The sequence below is a fragment of the Myxocyprinus asiaticus genome, chromosome 1 (genome assembly GCF_019703515.2).
Source record: "Myxocyprinus asiaticus isolate MX2 ecotype Aquarium Trade chromosome 1, UBuf_Myxa_2, whole genome shotgun sequence".
NCBI lineage: Eukaryota > Metazoa > Chordata > Actinopteri > Cypriniformes > Catostomidae > Myxocyprinus > Myxocyprinus asiaticus.
The window spans coordinates 61,458,826-61,482,860 of record NC_059344.1 but is presented as its reverse complement, the minus strand read 5'-3'; the positions used below and the strand labels follow the sequence as shown (position 1 = coordinate 61,482,860).

The 24,035-nt window shown below is 38.8% G+C and overlaps 1 protein-coding gene across 8 annotated transcripts in view; it reads left to right on the top strand.

Moving 5' to 3' along the window:
- Positions 1-24,035, top strand: part of LOC127445097 (protein kinase C and casein kinase II substrate protein 3-like) — a 58,839-nt gene that overhangs the window by 29,630 nt on the left and 5,174 nt on the right. For 3 of the 8 annotated variants that reach the window (XM_051704894.1, XM_051704884.1, XM_051704902.1), the window contains 5 exons: positions 2,071-2,246; positions 7,678-7,798; positions 12,783-12,913; positions 19,221-19,274; positions 22,589-22,749. In XM_051704894.1, coding sequence (XP_051560854.1) covers positions 2,071-2,246; positions 7,678-7,798; positions 12,783-12,913; positions 19,221-19,274; positions 22,589-22,749 — 643 coding nt within the window. The remainder of the gene's footprint in view (positions 1-2,070; positions 2,247-7,677; positions 7,799-12,782; positions 12,914-19,220; positions 19,275-22,588; positions 22,750-24,035) is intronic. The other 5 variants (XM_051704919.1, XM_051704927.1, XM_051704935.1 and 2 more) reach the window with 5 other exon arrangements.

Below are 24,035 nucleotides of genomic sequence, written 5' to 3'. Positions count from 1 at the left end.
GTTACTGAGTGCACCTTTAACTTTTTTCAATGTTAAAATACTTACTCCAATGTCGGCTATTGTAAATAAGTAAACTATTTGTTTTCTTGTTAAATACTTTTTTGGGCACATGTTTAGTCCAACACAGCAACATTGACTCAACCAGTGGTACGAGTTTGGGGCGGAGCCAACTGTTTCATTGCCCAATGGAAGACGGGGTGTGTTCGGAAAACCTGTTTGATAACAAGTCACTATGTTTGCAATTCCATTTGGTGATGCTAGATATGCAGATATTACTCACTTCAAGTGCCCATGTTTAGATTGAGGAAAATGGGTGCGGAAAGAAATGACTATGAACGTAAGGCAAGATTTAGACAAGACAAGGCTTGCTTGATCGTAGTGCAGGGTTAAGGCCCCTTAATCATGATGTTTTTGGAGTTGCTGTGACGATGCTAATTCATGGGTTTGAATTACATGTTGTTGAATGTGTAGTTTCATATACAGAACTGTACTTTAAAAATGCAGTTTTGGTCTTCTCAAAGGCATAAAGGGAAACGTCAACAAATTTGATCCCTTTAAAAAGATTTTGCTTTGGTTTTCAATAATTTATTAAAGCGAGCTTAGTGCCTGTCTTTTAGATGGTTATGGAATTCTTATTGGCCCATTTATATGTACTAATTAAGCTGTCACTTTTATCCAAAGCAATTTGCAAATGAGGAAAGTGGTACAGCTCATTCTTTTAGTTTCAACAGCTAAGAGCTCTTTCTTGCCTTTCTAACATCATGATTATGCACATATGTTAGTACATTTGTGCATTAGATCTAATATACTCTTGCATAGCCAGACTTATGACTAGCAGTCTGTATTGCAGCTAATTTTGACCAAAAATCTGCCCGCTTAAGCTCAAAGTATACTTCGGGTTTGACACGAAGGCTTAGCATCTGCTTACAGTCCAACATAGCCTTTCAAAGTATGCTTCATTTGACTGCGCGCACATACACGGGCAGTTGGAGCATGCACGCTTTGACTGCTATGACATACTGGACTATTTCCAGGGCTTGACAATAAAGACTGCCCGATGGCCCAGGGCCAGTGTGAGAGAGATTCGGGCCAGTTGCTAGAACTTTCACTTGCCTGATCGGGCCAGTCATAACATTAGTGCAATCAGACAAGCGCGTGAGCACAAAAATTACACAGAGTGAACAAAGTATTGTAATCGAGCACTCTGAGACAAGCGAGCGCGATTATATTTAGCTCATTTTAAGAGAATTAGGGTTTCTGTGTATAAACGCGGTTTTTGTGTCTCATTCGCCGCACTCAGGGTGAAGATTAAACACTAGCTGTGATGTATGTGGCATGTGTGCTGTCTGCTATCCCGCGAAAGTTAAGACAAGGATTTTGATAGTGAACGCGTAACACTGAAGCAGTGTTGTGACTGCTTCAGGCTTTTCAAACATTGGTTTTGCCACTGTCAAACATGAAGGAAAGTGATGGGATTCCATCAGATTGATGTTTTTTGCCGAAAATTTGCAGAAATGATAAAAAATTGCAAGCTACCGCAAATAATGCAGAGATTGGTTGAATTTGCAATAATTCTTGCAATTGTAAAATCCTAGAGGGACTGACTAAGAATTAATTGCGCTCGGTAAAAGCGCTGTTTATTGGCACGCACTGTCTGCGCTTGTTTAGCACCAGATTCACTAAAGGAATTATGCAGATCCGGCAATGTTGCAAGTGGCCCACAAATACCAATAACACAATGTGCACAGTGCAATTTGTGGATGGGTTCTGAGTGCTATAATAGTGAAGAATGCAGCAGAACCCCACAGAACTGCATCACTCCAGACACCTGAATCATCCATTTAACATGCCAAAAGTGCGCTTGACTACACTTGATTGCCTAGACTAGATTGCGGGTGGTTTGTGAATAAGACTCCGTTTTTTGCCCTGAAATACCACATGCAGAAGTGGTGCAACTGTTGAGTGAATTCGCCCATTATAGTGTTTCTCAAGGAGAAATTATTATCTTTGAATCTTTGTGTTCATTTAATGACTCCTGATCAGTGCTTGTGTTTGGATTTTCTCCCTCAGGCTAAGGAGCGTTATGAGAGAGCTCTGGATGAGCTCAATCGCTGTAACCCACGTTACATGGAGGACATGGAGCAGGTATTTGAAATTACCCAGGAGGCGGAGAAGAAGAGGCTGCGCTTCTTTAAAGAGGTGCTGCAGGACATTCACCAGCACCTGGACATCTCCAGCAATGATGGGTTGGTCCATGTGGCTGTATTTTTTTTCTTCTTTGTTTAAAGCACTGATTCACTATCTGCTGTCTACATCGACAGTTACCATCTAACCAAAGAAGTGACTGTTTAACCGAGTAACACCAAAGTATCTGTGAGGCAAGTCAGTTTACTCTGTAGCCAAACTGGCCATGCCTACGGGCTCCAAAACGGCTTGTCAAGATCAGCAGTAACAATGGTGTTATAAATATTGCTTCTTAAGATCAAACCGTGGTAAAACAAAATGCTAAAAATCACATTTGGTTTTTTTTGGCACATGTGCAATCAAGAGAAAAAATGGACTCTCAATTGAAAAGTGGGACTTCCATTCCTACAGCTGCCATATTGGATGTTGTTTTTTTTAATGCTCACAGTTATGTCTAATGGAGATGTTAGCATGTTGCTAAGCTAGCATGTCACTAAGCTATTCTGGAACTGCTTTCTCTGTGAAGGACCAGACGCATCGCGAAACATTTCCAGTGACAAGCAATTTGTCTGTCACTTCTCCTTTATTCTGAATTGGTGTGTATGACTGACCTCTGACTGAAAGAGCAAGATTTGAGCACAACAGTCAGTAAGTGTGACACTCTTGGCCAAAATCAAGTTGTTTTGTTGTTAAGATTATGAGAAGGATTTTAGTCCAAAGAGAGTTTCCAGAGGATGAGGCTATCAGGCACGACGCCGGCAAAATAGAAACCAGGCGATTCACAATGTCCTTTCGCTTGTCGCGTTTGCTGCTGGTTAGGGAAAAAACCCTGATTAACGTGGAAAGATACCTTTTATTAAGTATCATGTGGTGTCTGGTTAGGACAGTTTTAGAATTTCAAAATTGGGTATCAAAGGCATATCATTTTGCTGCTTGCTGTTTAGCGGAGTCTTTGAGCCACCCATAATGCCTAAAAATACAGTCTAGGTAGGTGGCTCACTAGAGGTTGGAATGGAGCCACTAAGAGACTGATGGGCACAGATGTCCAGAAGTTTGAGCTTATGCCAAGAAAACTGACATTACAGAAATGGAGAACTCTGTTTCCAATTTATTTTCACCTCCCCTGGCTCATAAGAAAAAGTTCCTGGTCATTTGTGTGTCTCCCAGATAAAAACTATACTTGAAGCAATGTTAACCATTAATAAGTGCTTATTTGTTTTTCCATGCTCACAGATATCGTTATGTTTACTTAATGTGGAATGCTGAGCATTTCGTTGACTATTAACCTGGGTCATTTCAAAAGAGCTGAAACTTAGAGCAACTTTTTATATATATATATATATATATATAATATTATTATTATTATTGTGCATATACCTCCTATTTTTTTATTTCACTCAAATTAAAATGCTGTCATTACGCTACCTCTTGTTGTTCCAAATCCATGTGATTTTTTTTAATTTTTTATTTATTTATTTATTTTTTTCTACCATTGAACACAAAAGAAGCAGAATGTTAGCCTCAGTCACCATTCACTTTCATTACTCCCTTTTACAATGCAATGCTGCTGACTGAAAGGTGACTGAAGTCCCTAAAATTCTGCCTTTGTACAAAAGATGACAGGATTTTCAATTGAACTGGCACTTTTAGCTCTCTCAGTGTCAAATGACATGTTCAGAGTTGCAACTAGTGTTGTCAAAAGTACCGGTACATTGGTACCAAGTCAGTACTAAAATTAAAAAGACGTATGTTTCTGCAGTACTGGTAGTAGCGAGCACCGACTCTATCCGGTTCCAGCGTGCAGTATGACTGACACACAACAGCTTATAACTTACAGGCTTATAACGCGTGCTATGTTACTCCTTTTACGCTGAAATGGACAATTAATCCAAGTGACATGTCCTAGTGTAATTAAACCGCTGAAGGCTGCAATCTTACTGTGGATGAGCTGCATACTTTGAATAAATCCGACCGCTCATACTCTGGAAAATCCACAGACATCGAGAATCATTCACGTTGTATGAGATGACAAAGCAGAGCACTAATCCACTGTGAACCATGCAGCACATGTTAACTATATATTTATATAAATAAATCACCGCATTTGCACTTTAATCTCAACTCAACTTTATTAATATTGCATTTAAAACAACAGAGTTGACCAAAGTGCTACACATTAATACAGTTTTAAACATAACATTAAAAATTACCACAAACACCAGTAATCTGAAACACAAACACTCCAAAACTGTGTCCTACATTTCATTTGTCAGAGTCAAAGGTCAGTGTAAAGAGATGAGATTTCAGACGTGACTTAAAAGTCTTCAGTTATCACACTGCGAAGTGATGCAAATAATTTTTCCAGAAAAGTGAAGCTTCCGGCAAAAAAAAACACGTCATAATCAAAGCACGATTCAAAATGAAAGTTAGATGCCTGAAATTATACAAATTAAATAACTGAATACAAATATATTACAACTGTATAATCAATCAATTAATCAATATAGCACAAACAAGACAGCTGTTGAATAAAAGTTTGGCAAAAAAAAAAATTCCAATGACTTGTTAAAGTTCTATTTCCACTTATTAAAAGTTTTAAGAATTAATTGATTAGAGACAATTTTGATGATTAAATTAAATGTTCTGGAAAATAATAATAATTATTAAACTCTAATTATTAAAAATAACTAAACTGGTGTGTTCAATAGCACATTATCATTTTAGCATATTTTTGCTGTGGTATCGAGAACCGTGAAATTTCACTGGTATCGGTATCGACTATTGAAATTTTGGTACCGTGACAACACTAGTTTCAACAAAAACAACTCGCTGCAAATCTGTCTCAGCAGTTCTGAAGAACGGAGTTGTTTAGCTGTAATGACAGGGCTGGTGCTGTGCTGTGTGCTAATCATATAGTTTAGTTTCATGTTCAGGAATCTGTGTGTTTACTTTATCCCTCCCTCATCCTTTGTCTTTCCAAGGTACTTAATGTGCCCTGGTCCTTCAGTTTGAGGAAGGTGATCTTTTTCTAGAGAAACTAGATTTTTACATTTTCTTAAGAATAATCGGTTAAGCATCATATAGTCTAATAATGTTTATCTTAATAAAAGTTATTATAATTGATATTTATGGTTATAGTTAAGAAATACAGTACATGTACATATGTACCTATACATGCTGTATACAGTATACTATATATGTCTGAATAACATTTATATATCTGAATATATGAATGTAAATCCTGAATATGTACTTGTAATTCAGAAAATATAAATTCAAATATATACTTGTAAGTCACTATATATAAATATAAATCAGAATATATACTTGTAAATCCTGATTTTATATATATACACCGATCAGCCACAACATTAAAACCACCTACCTAATATTGTGTAGGTCCCCCTTGTGCCGCTAAAACAGCGCCAAACCACATCTCAGAATAGCATTGTGAGATTATATTCTTCTCACCACAATTATACAGAGCGGTTATCCGAGTTACCGTAGACTTTGTCAGTTCGAACCAGTCTGGCTATTCTCTGTTGACCTCTCTCATCAACAAGGCGTTTCCGTCCACAGAACTGCCGTTCACTGGATGTTTTTTGGCACCATTCTGAGTAAATTCTAGAGACTGTTGTGTGTGAAAATCCCAGGAGATCAACAGTTACAGAAATACTCAAACCAGCCCATCTGGCACCAGCAATCATGCCATGACTGAGATCACATTTTTACCCCATTCTGATGGTGGATGTGAACATTAACTGAAGCTCCTGACCCGTATCTGCATGAGTTTATGCACTGCACTGCTGCCACACGATTGGCTGATTAGATAATCACATGGATGATTGTTGGTGCCAGACGGAATCTACGCCTATGATATATATACTGTGTACACTCCATACCCCATAATGGCAAAGCAAAAACCAGACTTGTATAAAAATTTATAAAAAAAATAAAAAATAAAAAAAATGAAATATCACATTGACATAAGTATTCAGACCCTTTGCTATGACACTTGAAATGATGAAATGAAGATTGAACTGTTTGGCCTCGATTCTAAGCGTCATGTCTGGAGGAAACCAGGCAACTCTCATCACCTGCGCAATACCATCCCAGCGGTGAAGCATGGTGGTGGTGGTAGCATCATGCTGTGGGGGTGTTTTTCAGAGGCAGGGACTGGGGGACTGGTCAGGGTTGAAGGAAAGCTGAACGCAGCAAAATAGAGATATCCTTAATGAAAACCTGGTCCAGAGCGCTCGGGACCTCAGGCTGGGCCGAAGGTTCACCTTCCAACAAGACAATAACCATAAGCACACAGCTAAAACAATGCAAGAGTGGCTTAGGGACAACTCTGTGAAAGTCCTTGAGTGGCTCAACCAGAGCCTTTGGCTTGACTTGACTTGAACCCAATCGAACACCTCTGTAGAGACTTGAAAATGGTTGTCCTTCAGCGGTCCCCATCCAGCCTGACAGAGCTTGAGAGGATCTGCAGAGAAGAATGGCAGAAAATCCCCAAATCCAGGTGTGCAAAGCTTGTCGCATCATACTCTAAAAGACTTGAGGCTGTAATCGCTGCCAAAGCAATACTTATGTTATCAAAAATCTGTTTTTTGCTTTGTCATTATGGGGTATGGATTGTAGATTGTTTTTTTGTTTTTTTATTTATTTTTTTATATAAAGCATTTTAGCATAAGGCTGCTAAGTCCTTTTCGGCTTTACAAAATTGAAGGCTGGCCGCAACATGGACACCAAAGGGTCCTTAGACTTTGGGGTCCTTTTAGATAAATGCTACACTTTATTTTTTTTTTTTTTTTTTTTTTTTTTTAGGGGTTTGGAGTACTGGTAGATACTGTCAAACTATTGTAGAGCTGCCTCATTTGGTCATTGTACCAGCAGTCCTACAGTCATTTAAGTCTATAGCAGTGCAGTGCATAAAATCATGCAGATACGGGTCAGGAGCTTCAGTTAATGTTCACATCCACCATCTGAATGGGGTAAAAATGTGATGCCACGGTCCAAATCACTGACATGATTGTTGGTGCCAGATGGGCTGGTTTGAGTATTTCTGTAACTGCAGATCTCCTGGGATTTTCATGCACCAAGCCAAATGCAGATGTATGTGGATCGGATTTCTTCAGACTACAAATAGCAACCAAACAGATTTGAGTTGCATCACCAAAAATAGATTTTTGCTGCCTGTCTCATCAAAGCCTAAGGTAGTCTGGCCCCTAGATATGGCTTAGGCCCCCACTTCAATGTAAATCTGTTGAATTGTTTTCATTATTTGTATCTTCCGCCATGCAAAATCTCTTATAATATCACCTAAACCTACGGTAATTATGAGCACTACTAATAGTGATGTTTGACTTAGCAAGCACTATTTATTAAAGTTGTTGTTTATTGTATTTTTTTTTTACGTACACTTCCTTTTGTTGACTGCGGCATTGTAAATAAAACCTGTACTGACAGAGTCTGTGGAAAATCCCCATACAGATTCCAAGGCCTGTACCGAGACCTCAGCCAGACCATCAGTGCAGCCAGTGACACGGAGGACCTCCGGTGGTGGAGAAACACGCATGGACCCGGCATGAGCATGAACTGGCCGCAGTTTGAGGTACAGTTAGGGGCTGTTCACACAGAATGCGTTTTTGTATTCTGTCTTGCTGTGTTTTGTTTTTATTATTTGGTCTAATTATTTTTAGACAGACATCTTTGACCGTTGCAACATCCTTTGTTTTCACGCTTTGCAAGTGGGTTTAATTTTTACTGTACAGTAGCAACAATGTCGCTTAAAGTAGATTGTGTCTGGATACCCTGAGTCATACAACAAAATCTCTATTCTCATCCAAAAACAATAGCTCTCAGTTTGGCTATTTCTGTTTTCTCCATTCTTTTTCACTTTTTTTCTCTTCCAATGTGTTCCATCTAGTATTTTTAAAAGCAAGAATGCATTCTGAAGTTCTCTTTTCTGCAAAACACTGTTTTATGTTCGCTACAATCCAGAATGCCTTGGAAAGATATTTACCAGACGTAAACCATACGATAAACTTTAGCGTTAACATTTGCTTAGGGAAAAGATGTGACATTTACAAGGCCAAACATTGCTGCGGAGTTGTCAACCATATTGCCATTTCGGGCCCTGGGCTCCAGTGGTGGTGCATTTCTAATGGGCTGAGTGTGAATGAGCTGTTGTCTTTGCACGGCCCATGAGTGGGTTCTGGAATGTTGGATTGCTCTCCCTAATGCACACCCCTCCCCCCGACCCCCATCACCGTACTTTCCAGCACTCCCCACAACACAAACACACAGACATGCAGTGGCAGTGTCAGCATCTCCATTTGTGTAAATTGATACCCTGTAGGTTTGTATGTATACGAGTATGTACAGATCTGTTTTGGAATCCAAGTGTTTCTGTGGCTCAAAACTCCCCCGTGGTATGAATGTTTAATTGAGTAGTAGGAGGGCAGTGAATAGCAGTCACAGAGCTTGCAAGAAGGCAGCTTTTAGTCAAGTTAGTGCTCAGGTAAGTGACACCTCCAGAGGAATCTTCTGGCATCCTCCCTGCTCTGCCAGCACACTGGAGTTCTTTGTGTGAATGTAAATAGGCATTGGCCATCTCTCTCTCTCTCTCTCTCTCTCTCTCTCTCTCTCTCTCTCTCTCTGTGTCTCTCTCTGTGCACAGTGTAAGAAGGCTGACTAGATGTTGGTCTAGCATGTGACTCAAGAAAATACTGTATAAGCACCGTTATGTTAGTCACATTGTCTGACAGTTATTTTTATTTTTGTCCTGGTTTGTTATTTATGGGAAGGAACACTTACTCAGAGACTGGGCTTGTAAAGTTATGAATATTAAAGGGATCATATCTTATTTTTGTTAACTGAAAATGTATTAATTGTTAATTGAACAAAAAATGTTGTATATATCAATACAAAATGACAATATACTATATACAGGTGCATCTCAATAAATTAGAATGTCGTGGAAAAGTTCATTTATTTCAGTAATTCAACTCAAATTGTGAAACTCGTGTATTAAATAAATTCAATGCACACAGACTGAAGTAGTTTAAGTCTTTGGTTCTTTTAATTGTGATGATTTTGGCTCACATTTAACAAAAACCCACCAATTCACTATCTCAAAAAATTAGAATATTTTGACATGCCAATCAGCTAATCAACTCAAAACACCTGCAAAGGTTTCCTGAGCCTTCAAAATGGTCTCTCAGTTTGGTTCACTAGGCTACACAATCATGGGGAAGACTGCTGATCTGACAGTTGTCCAGAAGACAATCATTGACACCCTTCACAAGGAGGGTAAGCCACAAACATGCATTGCCAAAGAAGCTGGCTGTTCACAGAGTGCTGTATCCAAGCATGTTAACAGAAAGTTGAGTGGAAGGAAAAAGTGTGGAAGAAAAAGATGCACAACCAACCGAGAGAACCGCAGCCTTATGATTGTCAAGCAAAATCGATTCAAGAATTTGTGTGAACTTCACAAGGAATGGACTGAGGCTGGGGTCAAGGCATGTCAAGGAATTTGGCTACAGTTGTCGTATTCCTCTTGTTAAGCCACTCCTGAACCACAGACAACGTCAGAGGCGTCTTACCTGGGCTAAGGAGAAGAAGAACTGGACTATTGCCCAGTGTTCCAAAGTCCTCTTTTCAGATGAGAGCAAGTTTTGTATTTCATTTGGAAACCAAGGTCCTAGAGTCTGGAGGAAGGGTGGAGAAGCTCATAGCCCAAGTTGCTTGAAGTCCAGTGTTAAGTTTCCACAGTCTGTGATGATTTGGGGTGCAATGTCATCTGCTGGTGTTGGTCCATTGTGTTTTTTGAAAACCAAAGTCACTGCACCCGTTTACCAAGAAATTTTGGAGCACTTCATGCTTCCTTCTGCTGACCAGCTTTTTAAAGATGCTGATTTCATTTTCCAGCAGGATTTGGCACCTGCCCACACTGCCAAAAGCACCAAAAGTTGGTTAAATGACCATGGTGTTGGTGTGCTTGACTGGCCAGCAAACTCACCAGACCTGAATCCCATAGAGAATCTATGGGGTATTGTCAAGAGGAAAATGAGAAACAAGAGACCAAAAAATGCAGATGAGCTGAAGGCCACTGTCAAAGAAACCTGGGCTTCCATACCACCTCAGCAGTGCCACAAACTGATCACCTCCATGCCACGCCGAATTGAAGCAGTAATTAAAGCAAAAGGAGCCCCTACCAAGTATTGAGTCCATATACAGTAAATTAACATACTTTCCAGAAGGCCAACAATTCACTAAAAATGTTTTTTTATTGGTCTTATGATGTATTCTAATTTTTTGAGATAGTGAATTGGTGGGTTTTTGTTAAATGTGAGCCAAAATCATCACAATTAAAAGAACCAAAGACTTAAACTACTTCAGTCTGTGTGCATTGAATTTATTTAATACACGAGTTTCACAATTTGAGTTGAATTACTGAAATAAATGAACTTTTCCACGACATTCTAATTTATTGAGATGCACCTGTATTGTGTGTGTGTGTATGTATGTATGTATGTGTGTGTGTGTGTGTGTATGTATGTATGTATGTGTGTGTGTGGTGTGTGTGTGTGTGTGTGTGTGTGTATATATATATATATATATATATATATATATATATATATATATATATAGAATATACTGTATATAGTATATTGTCATTGTACTAAAGTTAAAAGAAATTGTTAAAATATTATATGGAAAATACACTGATCAGCCACAGCATTAAAACCACTGACAGTTGAAGTGAATAACATTTATTATCTTGTTACAATTGCACCTGTTAAGGGGTGGCAGCAAGTGAACTGTCAGTTCTTGAATTTCATGTGTTGGAAGCAGGAAAAATGGGTAAGAGTAAGGATCTGAGCGACTTTGACAAGGGCCAAATTGTGATGGCTAGATGACTCGGTCAGAGCATCTTCAAAACGGCAGGTCTTGTGGGGTGTTCCCGATATGCAGTGGTTAGTACCTACCAAAAGTGTTCCAAGGAAGGACAACCAGTGAACCAACGACAGGGTCTTGGGCGCCCAAGGCTCATTGATGCGCGTGGGGAGTGAAGGCTAGCCCGTCTGGTCCGATCCCACAGAAGAGCTACTGTAGCACAAATTGCTGAAAAACGTAATGCTGGCCATGATGGAAAGTTTTCAGAACACACAGTGCATCGCAGCTTACTGCATATGGGGCTGCGTAGCCGTAGACCGGTCAGAGTGCCCATGCTGACCCCTGTCCACATCCGAAAGCACCAACAATGGGCACATGAGTGTCAGAACTGGACCATGGAGCAATGGAAGGAGGTGGCCTGGTCTGATGAATCACGTTTTCTTTTAGATCATGTGGACGGCCGGGTGCGTGTGCGTCGTTTACCTGGGGAAGAGATGGCAGCAGGATGGCGGAGGCAGTCTGATGCTCTGGGCAATGTTCTGCTGGGAAACCTTGGGTTCTGGCATTCATGTGGATGTTACTTTGACACATACCACCTACCTAAAGATTGTTGCACACCAAATAAACCCTTTAATGGCAATGGTATTCCCTGATGTCAGTGGCCTCTTTCAGCAGGATAATGCACCTTGCCACACTGCAAAAATTGTTCAGGAATGGTTTGAGGAACATGACAAAGAGTTCAAGGTGTTGACTTGACCTCCAAATTCCCCAGATCTCAATCCGATTGAGTATCTATAGGATGTGCTGGACCAACAAGTCCAATCCATTGAGGCCCCACCTCGCAACTTACAGGAATTAAAGGATCTGCTGTTAACGTCTTGGTGACATACCACAGGACACCTTCAGAGGTCTTGTGGAGTCAGCTGTTTTGGTGGCACGAGGGGGACCTACACAATATTAGGCAGGTGGTTTTAATGTTGTGGCTGATCGGTGTATGTACTTTGTTATAAGAATCTTTTTAGAGTAATTTTAAATGTGTAAACCTAGAGAAACCATAATGAAACAATGATTTTCTTTTTTTTCTGAAAGTTTCTGCGGACCCCTTTGTGGCACACTGGGGGGCCCCAGACCCCAGTTTGAAAACCCCTGATTAAGAGACTATGCTCCCGATTAAAACAAGCCCAAATACAACGCTATGCAATGCAATCTTGATGTAATCTTCAATTGGTTTAATTGGTTTCGGGTGAGAAGAGACCAAAATATAACTCCTTGGCAATCATAATTTTAAGCTTGATTACACTTCCTAGTGCCATCTATGCGTGCATCAAGCACTAGGAAGCATAATCGAGCTTGAAATCATGATTGTGCCACTGCAATGGCAAGATGTACAGTGAAAAAAAAAAACCTTTTTTTTTTTTTTTTGGTCTGTTCTCACACAAAACCAAATAGTTTGCTTAAGAATTCTGTCCCGTTGTACATTTGTACATCCCTTTGTGGCTTGTTTCACACTGCATGCATAAGCAGCACATATTCATTTCAGCACCCATATTACCAGACTACTACATTGCTCCTGGAGAACCACTGTGCTGCAAGGTTTAGCTCCTAATCGAACTCTGTCAAGTGTACAGGTATTATTGTATGGCAAATTACCATGACTTTGTTACATTTATTATGTATTTTGTGTTGTATTTTATTAGGAGTGGTCACCAGAAGCAAACCGATCCATCAGTCGAAAGGAGAGGAACAGTCACTCTCATGACGTGGTCACCCTGACTAATATCGTGTCAGCAGGAGACGAACCCCCACAGACTCCACAGGAAACTACCAGGTACATTTGACTGGTATATATGCACAAAGAAAGATGCTTACAAATGTTTTTCTCTCCAAAAGCTAGGAAATTTTCCATATAAGAATGTTTCAGAATGTTGATTCTGTTCTGTCAAAGAAAGATAGAAATGGGGGGGGGGGGGCCTGGGTAGCTCAGCAAGTAAGAAGTACCACCCCTGGAGTCACGAGTTCAAATCCAGGCCGTGCTGAGTGACTCCAGTCAGGTCTCCTAAGCAACCAAATTTGCCCGGATGCTAGGGAGGGTAGAGTCACATGGTATAGCCTCCTCGTGGTCGCTATAATGTGGTTCTCGCTCTTGGTGGGGCGTGTGGTGAGTTGTGTGTGGATGCCGCGGAGAATAGCGTGAAGCCTCCACACGCGCTATGTCTCCGTGGTAACACGCTCAACAAGTCACGTGAAAAGATGCACGGATTGATGGTCTCCGATGCGGAGGCAACTGAGATTCGTCCTCCGCCACCAGGATTGAGGCGAGTCACTACGCCACCACGAGGACTTAGAGCGCATTGGGAATTGGGCATTCCAAATTGGGAAGAAAAAAAAAAAGAAAGATGAAATGAATGAATGGTTGAAGTGACAGCCAGGATTGTCCTGCGATGTGACATGCTAAACTTCATCGAAATGAAATACATTTTATACAGTATATTATTCTCATTATTATTATATTGAAATTATTATGCATGCATTTTCTATGTACTCATATTAAATGTGAGACTACACAGAATATTTGAGCTTGAATATTTGAAATTCACACCAGAGGATTATTTAAAGGGTCATTTCAACCAAAAATGAAAATTCTCTTATCATTTACTCACCTAAATTGTATGACTTACTTCCTTGGAACACAATAGCAGATGTTAGGCAGAATGACAGCCTCCATTCACTTTCATTACGTAGTTTATCTATACAATGAAAGTGGATTTCTATTATATCACTTGACATCTCCTGTCATGTTGCAGAGAAAATGATGACAGAATTTTAATTTAACCTATCCCTTTAAGTGCCTTTAAAGGAACAGTTCACCCAAAAATGGTAATTCTCTCTTTATTTACTTACCCTTATGCAGAGTCAAACTCGGATGACTTTATTTCTTCTGCGGAACACAAAGAAAGTAATTTTGATGGAGATATAATGTGTTCATACAATGCAAGTCAATGGTGTCCAACACTTTCAAGTTTAAAAAGCATATAAAGGCAGCATAAAAGTAATCCATACAACTCCAGTGGTTTTATCCATGTCTTCTGAAGAAATGCGGTGAGTTTTAGATGAGAAACAGACTGAAATGTGAGAAAGGAGTTACTATAAATCTTGACAACTGCAGCCTCCTTAACGCGATTATGATTTGAAGCTCGATTACACTTCCTTGCATTTGTCAAATGCTTTAGTGAACTCGTTACAGCTAAAAGGTGATTATATGTCATGTAAAAACAATATATCAGTGTTGTCAAAGGCCAGTTTAATGTCTATATATACATAATTCATACATCACAAAAAATATTTTAAACTGTTCAATTTAAAGGCTGTTGACAGCATTACTGTAGCTGACGCTTTTATCCAAAGCAACTTACAAATGAAGAATACTACATAAAAGCAATTCAACCTAGGGAGACGGCAACATGAGACGTGCTGCCACAAAGTTCCAGAAAAAGTTAAAAAGCATGTTGTTCATCATCTACCCAAATATCAATTATATACTGTACATGCAGCTTCTAAACTCTAGAATCTAGAGTTTCATATTCAGCTTCCATAACAAACTTACTTTCAATTACAGGGTTGTATTTCATGGAGTAGATTTGTTATTGTTTTGTTTCTGTTAGTTATCCTGGCAACAGTTCTTCCCTAAAGGCTTCATTCACTGTTTAGTTCAAGTACATCAATTAGCACAGAGTCAGCTGAGCCAGCACATTAGGTGTGTGTGTGTGTGTGTGTGTGTGTGTTAAAGGGTGGTATGTTAGCACAGGATCAGGGGAGGTCAAATATATTAGCTAAATGAAGTGTCTGCACAGAATTGCACACTTCTAATACATCTGGTAAAGATACTGTAGATTACATTTTTGTAAAAATTTGAATGTTCAATCTGTTAAACTATGTTTAAGCATTAATAAATGACTTTGTGCCATGTCAAGCTAAATGAATACATTTTACTATGTTGTAACTTAGAAAGGTAACAGTTGACGTAACAGGGTTGACAGATTGACAGTTTAATTTGTAGTAAAATCCCGTTAAAGCGTTTTTCACACTCACTAGTTTATTTAGTTTGTCTACTAACAATGTCCAACTGTGTACATGCGTCACAGGAGATATGTCATTTGTCTTTTCTTTTTCTTTTTTTTTTTGAAATCATTGAAATTCCCACCACAGTGTAATTTCCAGCACATCCCAAATTCTGTATTGTGTTCAATATAATTTCGGTGGAATGTTGGTAATTACAGCGATGGAAACTCCTTTGTCTTGCTAAGGCAAATTTCACAGCTAACATTTTATGTGTCTTAAACGCACCTAATTTATTGATATTTACACACTTTTTGCATAATTTGGCAAAATATCAGCTTAATTGGAAATGATGCCCGATAAAACAAAATTCTGCTTACAAGCAGGGACTAAAAACGGTTCAAGGATAATAACGAAAACCACAAACGAACAACATTTTTTTGCAGAACATAACCGATAATATTTTCATGATGCCAAAGGGTTTATCACAGTATGTGTTTGGAACTACACCACTTCATGCCCAAAAAAATGAAACGTGCTTTGATCCAGAAGGAAACTGCTGCATCACACATGTCTAATTGCCTGTTGTGGATGTCACATTCTGTGAATGAAGACCTTTTTAACAACTACTGTCCTGGGCAAAAGAAAATGTGCCAAGCCCAGAATGCTAAAACATTAAGCTTTTAATGGTCACCACAACAAATCATTGGTCAGGAAATTAGCAAGAATTAAACAAATGCACTCCTGGTGCACTTCTGTGCCATCATTTGCTCATTCACTTTTGCTGCAGTGAACTGTTTGGGGGGGAAAATGGAAACGGGGAAATTCACTTACAGTCTTCTTGTATGCAAAGGTAAAATCATGATAATGATAAAAAATAACACATGCCTGGGTGTACAAAATTTCCCAAAAATATCTTTTTGGTATTAATCATTAGTTGGTGATCTGCCACGTCTGATGCAGCCCACCAAAGACCTGATAACAAGCTCATAAATGGAACTAAGAGTGATAGAGCAGGGAGAGATCTACAATATGCAGTGTTGTGAGTCCCAGGGTAGACTGAGAATTTCTGCTCCAAAAAAACTAAATATCATGCAGGGGTTGTTGTCAGAAACCGCATAGCTGATCTGCGTCAGGCCAACTGTAGCTATTCTGAAGTTTATCATCTTTTAAGAGAATAGGTCAAGGCTTTGAAACAACAGGTGATGTTGCCAGAAAGAAAAGATCTGGAAGGCCCAAAGCCTCTTCATGCTGGGATGACCACCTGCTGAAATCTACAGTTCTCAATGATGGGACAAAAAGCAGAATTCAAGACCTCAGAAAAAGACTCTTTCGAGAAGAACAATAACTAGAAGGTTATCTAATGCCGGTTTTGTGTCTAGAAGGTGTGTTAAAAAGCCATTGCTGTCTCATAAAAACATCAAAGACACATTTTTGGCAGAATATGGAAAGCTTGATTGAGAGTGGTTCAGCAGAGTTGTGTGGAGTAATGAATCATGATTTGAGTTGCATGGTGATGCTCCAGAGAGGTGTCTTGGAAGATCTGGTGAGAAATTCAATAGTGAATGCATCTCTACCACAGTGAAGCATGGAGGAAGAGGTGTCATGGTGTGGGGAGCCTTTTCAGCTGCTGGTACTGGTGAGCTGCTTCACTGTGAAAAGTCCATTAATGCTTTGGAGTACAGGAGAATATTACAGGAAGGCTTTCTTCCCACAACTGAAAAGATGTTTTCTAAAGAGGAACGATCAGATGTTATAAGAAAATGCTCCTGCCTACACTGCAAAGACCACCAAGAAGTGGCTTGAGAACAAGTCCATCAGACTCATGTTTTGTCCTGGTCAGAGTCCAGATTTGAACCCTATAGAGAATATTTGTTTGAAGCCATCAACATTGAGTGGAACAACACTGACTCTTCTTTCTGTAAAAAGCTGTCCGCAAGTTTACCCACAAGGTTTAAACATTTAAAGATATCAAAGGGAAAAACTATCCCATACTAAGTTACTTTATCTGTTTGTTCAATTCTTGCTAACTTCCTGACCATTGATTTGTGGTTAAGACCATTTAAAAGCTTAATGTTTTGCCATTTTGGGCTTGGCCCAGTTTTTTTGCCCAGGAGTGTATGTGTAATTACTACATATGCATGCATGGTTAAGCTAGATATAAGATAAACATTATTAGAGGTAAAAAGTACTTTTCTCAGTTGTTTCCAAGTCTTCACTGAATTATAGGTAGATATGATGCATTAATACAGATCTGATGCTGTCGGGTTTAGACTGAGAAACAGATTAAAATCTGCTTAACTGTTAATTAACTGTATGCTTATGATTGCTATGCTGATAAATCCACCACACAGGAAAAAAATTAATTGCTTATTTTTGTTTATTTTTGGTGAGACAAGTAGCTTATTTTGGGCTTGTTTTTCCAGACCAGGTTGCTTGTTTCTCTTGGGAGATCTGGCAACACTGCAACTGGTATTTCACCCACACCTATGAGTAGAGTGCTGTCATTTAAAAAAAAGAACGTTCTTTTATTTTGTTCTAACCGGTAACCATTTGGAAAGGAGGCTGAACTTCTGAACCGGAACAAAAAAATAAGTACATGTATAAAAAAAAAAAGTTTTTCCCCTGAACGATCCGAAATGAAAAACATTTACTACTTTTGTTGACTTTGTTAACAGGTACATTACTTGTGATGAATACTTAATTAGGGGAGAAAAATTGTTTGATGTGGTGAAAATGACAGTGTGGGACAGTTGTAATTTTTGAAAAATTGATAATCATTTTCACACAATAATTATTTATAAATAACTATTTGCTCTGTTTAGATTATTATAGCTTTAAATATTGTAAAAAATATATATTTTTTAATGGATTTACATAGTTTAATATTGAAAATCTGAGTCTGGGGCAATGCTAAAAATGTAGAATCTATAGATAAAAGGCATTTGAAAAGTACCAAAAAAAAAAAAACAAATGATAAAGGCCTTGTACATAGTTTCTAAGTTGATTTTAATTTGACTTTCATATAAAGATCACACAAGCCTGGGTAGCTCAGTGAGTAAAGACACTGGCTACCACCCCTGGAGTCACGAGTTCGAATCCCAGGGCGTGCTGAGTGACTCCAGCCAGGTCTCATAAGCAACCAAATTGTCCCGGTTGCTAGGGAGGGTAGGGTCACATGGAGTAACCTCCTCGTGGTCGATATAATGTGGTTCGCTCTTGGTGGGGTAAGTGGTGAGTTGTGCGTGGATGCCGCGGAGAATAGCGTGAAGCCTCCACATGCACTATGTCTCCGCGTTAACGCACTCAACAAGCCACGTGATAAGATGCGCGGATTGATGGTCTCAGACGTGGAGGCAACTGAGATTCGTCCTCCGCCAACCGGACTGAGGCGAGTCACTATGCCACCACGAGGACTTAGAGCGCATTGGGAATTGGGCATTGCAAATTGGGGAGGAAAAGAGGAAAAAATAAAATAATAACTAAAAATAAACACCCACTCATGGTAACGGGGTTTACATTTTAAGACCGTCCTTTACTAAAAACATACAGTATAGAAGTTCCTTTTAAAAAGTGAAAATTTGGTGGTTGTTGCATAAACCTTGGGACACAACTTCAAGTTTTTCCTATTAATACTTTATTATATCTTTCTACATGTTTTAGTTGACATAATAGCAAAATACTAGCATTAACTTGTATATTTTATATTGTGTACAGTATATATTTTTTTATTCCATGTACAAAATGTACGTTTTTGAGGAGAATTTGGAAACATAGGGTTGGAGACAGGCCAAAAAAGGCATCCTCATTACAAAAGACGAAGAAAAGAAGTTGCGTATAAATGGAGTTTTCGTTGATGTATTTAGACAAAAAGTCTAGATTAACACATATTGTAAAAGTTGGTAACAGCTATTGAGGGACACAAATGACACCAGTTTCGTATGTTTGTGCAGTGTATGTTAATCTCTCTCAGGGAACGCAGGCACACAGGAGAATACCTGTAAAATTGCAGTAATAAATGTGGCCTTCTGCAGCTTCCTGCTTATTAGTCTGCTCTCTGTTGACTCTTAAACCCACAGGTGGTATGAGGCGGTTGGCTATTACGAGAGCCCCAGTGGCTTTGCACCGAGAATGTCAGTGCACGCACACTTTATTGACCTCTCGCTCTCCGTGGGGACACACAACAGCTCTGTTATAAAACATAGTGTGCTGCTTACCTAGCATTTTAAAGGGATAGTTCACCCACAAAAGAAAATTCTATCAACATTTACTCACCCTCATGGTGTTCCAAACCTGTATGACTTTCACTAAAGGAGATATTAGGCAGAATGTTAGCCTCACCCTGCGTCCGAAACCGCATACTTTCACAATATGTACTGTATTTGATGAGAAACACACTTCTTGGCCTGTAAAACATTACGCTTTTTAGGTATGCAAGAGGCAGTATGAATAGAATTCGGACATACATCCGGGAACGTACGCATGGTCCCGTGACCAGAACATATGACGTTAAATGTTATGTTCAGTTAAACAAGCGCCATTTAAGCACAATGAGCAACGTTCTTTGTGTATACAGCACTTACTGTTGTAAACAGCCTTCCGCCCTGCGGTTCTCCGTCATTTGTTTTAAATCCAGCGTTTGAACTTGACGTCTCCTCCACTCCCGATGCTGGTGATCCGGGCATTTCTCGCTTACTGTCTTATGAATACAATGGATTCGGACATACTACTCCACTGGCATATGGTTTTTGGCATACTATTTAGTAGGGAAGTATGGATATTTGGACACGGGGTCAATCTGCCTCAGACTGAGTTTAAAGAAAGTCATACAGGTTTGAAACAACACAAGGGTGAGCAAATATGGACAGAATTAGCATTTATTTTATATAGCAAAATGCTAAGCTCAAATCTCCCATGAACTTCACATATGGAGTGCTATTTGTGTGGTGCATGGAGTTGCTGCTTATGTAGAAAGTCAAATCAGTCATTTTGATGTTCCTTTTTAGTTCCTAACAAGGCAGCTCCCTATCTAGGTAGTAGATAGTGAGGCAGCTTTACTAGGTTTTGGAACAGAGCTAACAAGGTCTTCAAGACAAAATCTGTCCACATCTATCAGCATTTTACAATGAGAAATCAAAAGAACGCAGTCAAGATATTTGGCTTGTTTTGTGGCAGTTTATTTGAATATTGTGTGATCCCTTTACAGAAGCTAATCATTTAGCAATACAACTTTTGATGGACACACTTCAGGCTGAAAATTGTTCCATGCAGTATGCTCAAATCAAGTTTCTCACTGCCACATTTCAGATTTGCTTGTTGTAGATTTGCTTTTTTTCATCCTCTGTGAAAATCAATACATATCCTGATTGCTAGCACTGCTATACACTTTTTTTTTTGTTTTGTTTTTTAAGATATTAATAGATTCATTGCAAGTTAAGCTCTATCAACAGCATTTGTCTGCGGCATGCTTTCAGTTACCACAGACAATAATTTCGACCATCCCTCAGTTTGTAAAAATAATGTAAAAATTGTGTTAGTAATGCACTGACTATAGACGTACTGTATATGGGGAAGAAAGGCATTACATCCGGATGAATGTTTAAATGCACACTGTTTTGAAAGTATAGCTACAAGTGTTACCATGAACATAGTGTAACAAAATTGCTTTCTTTGTGCAAAGTTATATCTAATCTTTCAACTCATGTCATGATTATGCAAAGCCAGTAAACCTGGCAACTGTCAATGATACACACAATAATACCAGAAAGGGACGTGATTTAACTGTAAAGTATCTGTGAAGTACTGTTTACATGGAGCAAACTCGCAGGAATAACAGAAAGTACATCAGTAATGCATAGTCAGACATTCATCTGTCAAGAAAAGTAGTCCCACCACTAGAAGAACCCTTTATATATCTTTGCAGCTCTATTAACTTTTTTTTTTTTTTTTTTTACACATCAGAATTAATGTGTCTTAACAAAAATGCAAGCTTTCACAATTATTTTTTAAGCCTTCTGGAATGCATTGCTATATAAACTTTCATTGTAAACAGACATCGACTGATGATCAGTTTTACCCATTGTTTCTAACTAATATTTAAACTTTTCTGCTTATTCATTAAAGGAATAGTTCACCCAAAAATTACAGTTCTCTTATCATTTACTCACCCTCAGGTACTCCCAGGTGTATATGACTTTCTTCACCAGAACACATTTGAAGAAAATTAGAAAAATATTTTAGCTCTTAGCTTATCTTAGTAGGTCCTTAAAATGCAAGTGGATGGTGATCCGTCTTTTGAAGCTTCAAAAATCACAGACAGTCAGTATTAACGTCATCCATAGGATGCCAGCTGTTAAATTAATGTCTTCTAAAGTGACACAATCGCTTTTGGTGCGAAAAAGATAAATATTTAAGTACATTTTTAACTCTGAATCATCGCTTCCGGTTAGGAGCGGTATCCCCGTGCGACGTAATCGTGTTGGCATGATATGGAAGAGCAGCGCTGTTTACAATTTACTCACAATGGTGCGTTTGTGTGCTTATCCTGCATGTCTCAACCGAGTGGAGAAAGTGAGATTCTGTCTGTATCATGGCAACGTGAATACGTCACACGAGAGACCGTGTGAACTCCGCCCTCTCATGAAGCATACCGGAAGTGTTGGATTATACCGGTAGTTAAAAAGTACTTAAATATTGATCTTTTTCACACCAAAAGCGATTGTATTGCTTTAGAAGACATTAATTTAACCGCTGGATTCGTATCGATGACGTTTATGCTGATTGTCGATGATTTTTGGAGCTTCAAAGGTCTGATCACCATCCACTTGCATTTTAAGGACCTACTGAGCTGAGATATTTTTCTATTTTTCTTCATATGTGTTCTGATGAAGAAAGAAAGTCATACACACCTGGAATACCATGAGGGTGAGTAAATAATGTGAGAATTTTCATTTTTGTGTGAACTATCCCTTTAATAATTTCTTTTAATATTAAAGATAGCGATTAATGGCGCTATCTGGTAGCTGTGTAAAGAATAGCGCCCAAAGCATCATTATACTACTGTGCGTTCAACAGGAAGCTGCGGTGTTCACAGGTAAAGGTACTTTATGTTACCTATATCGGTTGATAGACAATTGTAAGTGCATTACTGTACTCACATTTTTTTGTTTGTTTACAAACTGAGGGATAAAAATTATTTTGTTTTATTTATTGTTTTATAATTTTATTTTTGAAATGATTTGAAGGATTAAATGTATTTAATGAAATGTATTTAAAGGGTTAAATCATTTAAATACATTTTATTAATGTTCAAATATGAGCTGAACCAATCATCACAAATCACCCAATTTTCCAATTGATTTTTCAGAGTAAAATCGTCCACCTTCTATTAAAATCATTCCTCATGTGCTTATTTAAAATGATTCTGATTTTTCTTCTGTCCAAACAGGGCGGGTAAAGACTACTCCTCAGACTGGTCAGATGAAGAAAGCCCCAAGAAATACATTGCATCCAATGGGGTGGACGAGGAAGAGAAGGTAGTCGGGGTTCGTGTTAGAGCACTGTATGATTACACAGGGCAGGAGGCTGATGAGCTGAGCTTTAAAGCAGGTATTAATCCATACTAATGCTTATTAATGCCATACACAAACATGAACATGCACACAAACGGCCGGCTGAGTTTGAGCACAGTTGTGGCTTGCAGAGTCTATGGATTCATAAAACCCTTTTTATTACTCGTCCTTTTCTCCTTTTGCCTTTTTGTGGATGATAGTGCAGTTTTTCAGTAGTTCAAAAGGCACTGCACTGTTTTATACTTGTACTTCAATGGTTATGAGAAAAGGACTGAAATGGACTGGGGTTTATAAATCTGAGCATGCTTGCATGTGTGATAAAGCGTGGAAACCACAGCACTAAAACGACACACAAAACATGGTTTTGTTTGAAATGTCTCGCACGTTTTTTATTTGACGAGCTAGACAAAACCCATGAAACTTGAGATCCATAAATATAAAATTCTGTCATCATTTACTCACCCTCATTTTGTTCCAAACTCATATGACATACTTTCTTAAGAGGAAATGCCTGCCATAAGAGGAAATGGCAGGCATTATGTTAGTATCAGTCACCATTAACTTTCATTGTATGGAGAGAAAAAAAAAAGATGCCATGAAAGCGAATGGTGACTGAGAGTAACAATACTGCCTGCAATTTCCTCTTGTGTTCCGAGTTACATAGAATGTAAGAAGAAAGAAAGTCTTACAGTTTTGGAAGCAACATGAGGATGAGTGAATGATGACCGAATTTAGATTTGTGTTCACACAAAATTGAAAATTCTCTCATTTACTCACCCTCATGCCAACCCAGATGTGTATGAATTCTTCTGCAGAACACAAACAAAGATTTTTAGAAGAATATTTCAGCTCTGTAGGTTCATACAATGCAAAAGAATTGTGACCAGAACTTTGAAGCTCCAAAAAGCACACATGGCATCATAAAAGTAATCCATATGACTCCAGTGGTTAAATCAATGTAATCTGAAGTGATCTAGTTGGTTTTGGGTGAGAACAGACCAAAATATAATTCCTTTATCACTGTACATCTTGACAACAGTGTCCTTGTCAATCGTGATTTCAAGCTCTATTACATGTGCACTTCCTGTAGTGCCATCTAGCGCTCTGCGCATTAATCAAGCACTAAGAATTGTAATCAAGCTTATGATCGTGCCTAGAGATTGCAATGGCAAAATGTACAGTGAAAAAGGTCTGTTCTCACCCGAAACAGATTGGATCGCTTCAGAAGACATTGATAAAACCACTGGATTAATTTTATGCTGCCTTTATATGCTTTTTGGACCTTCAAAGTTCTGGCCACCATTCACTTGCATTGTGAGGACC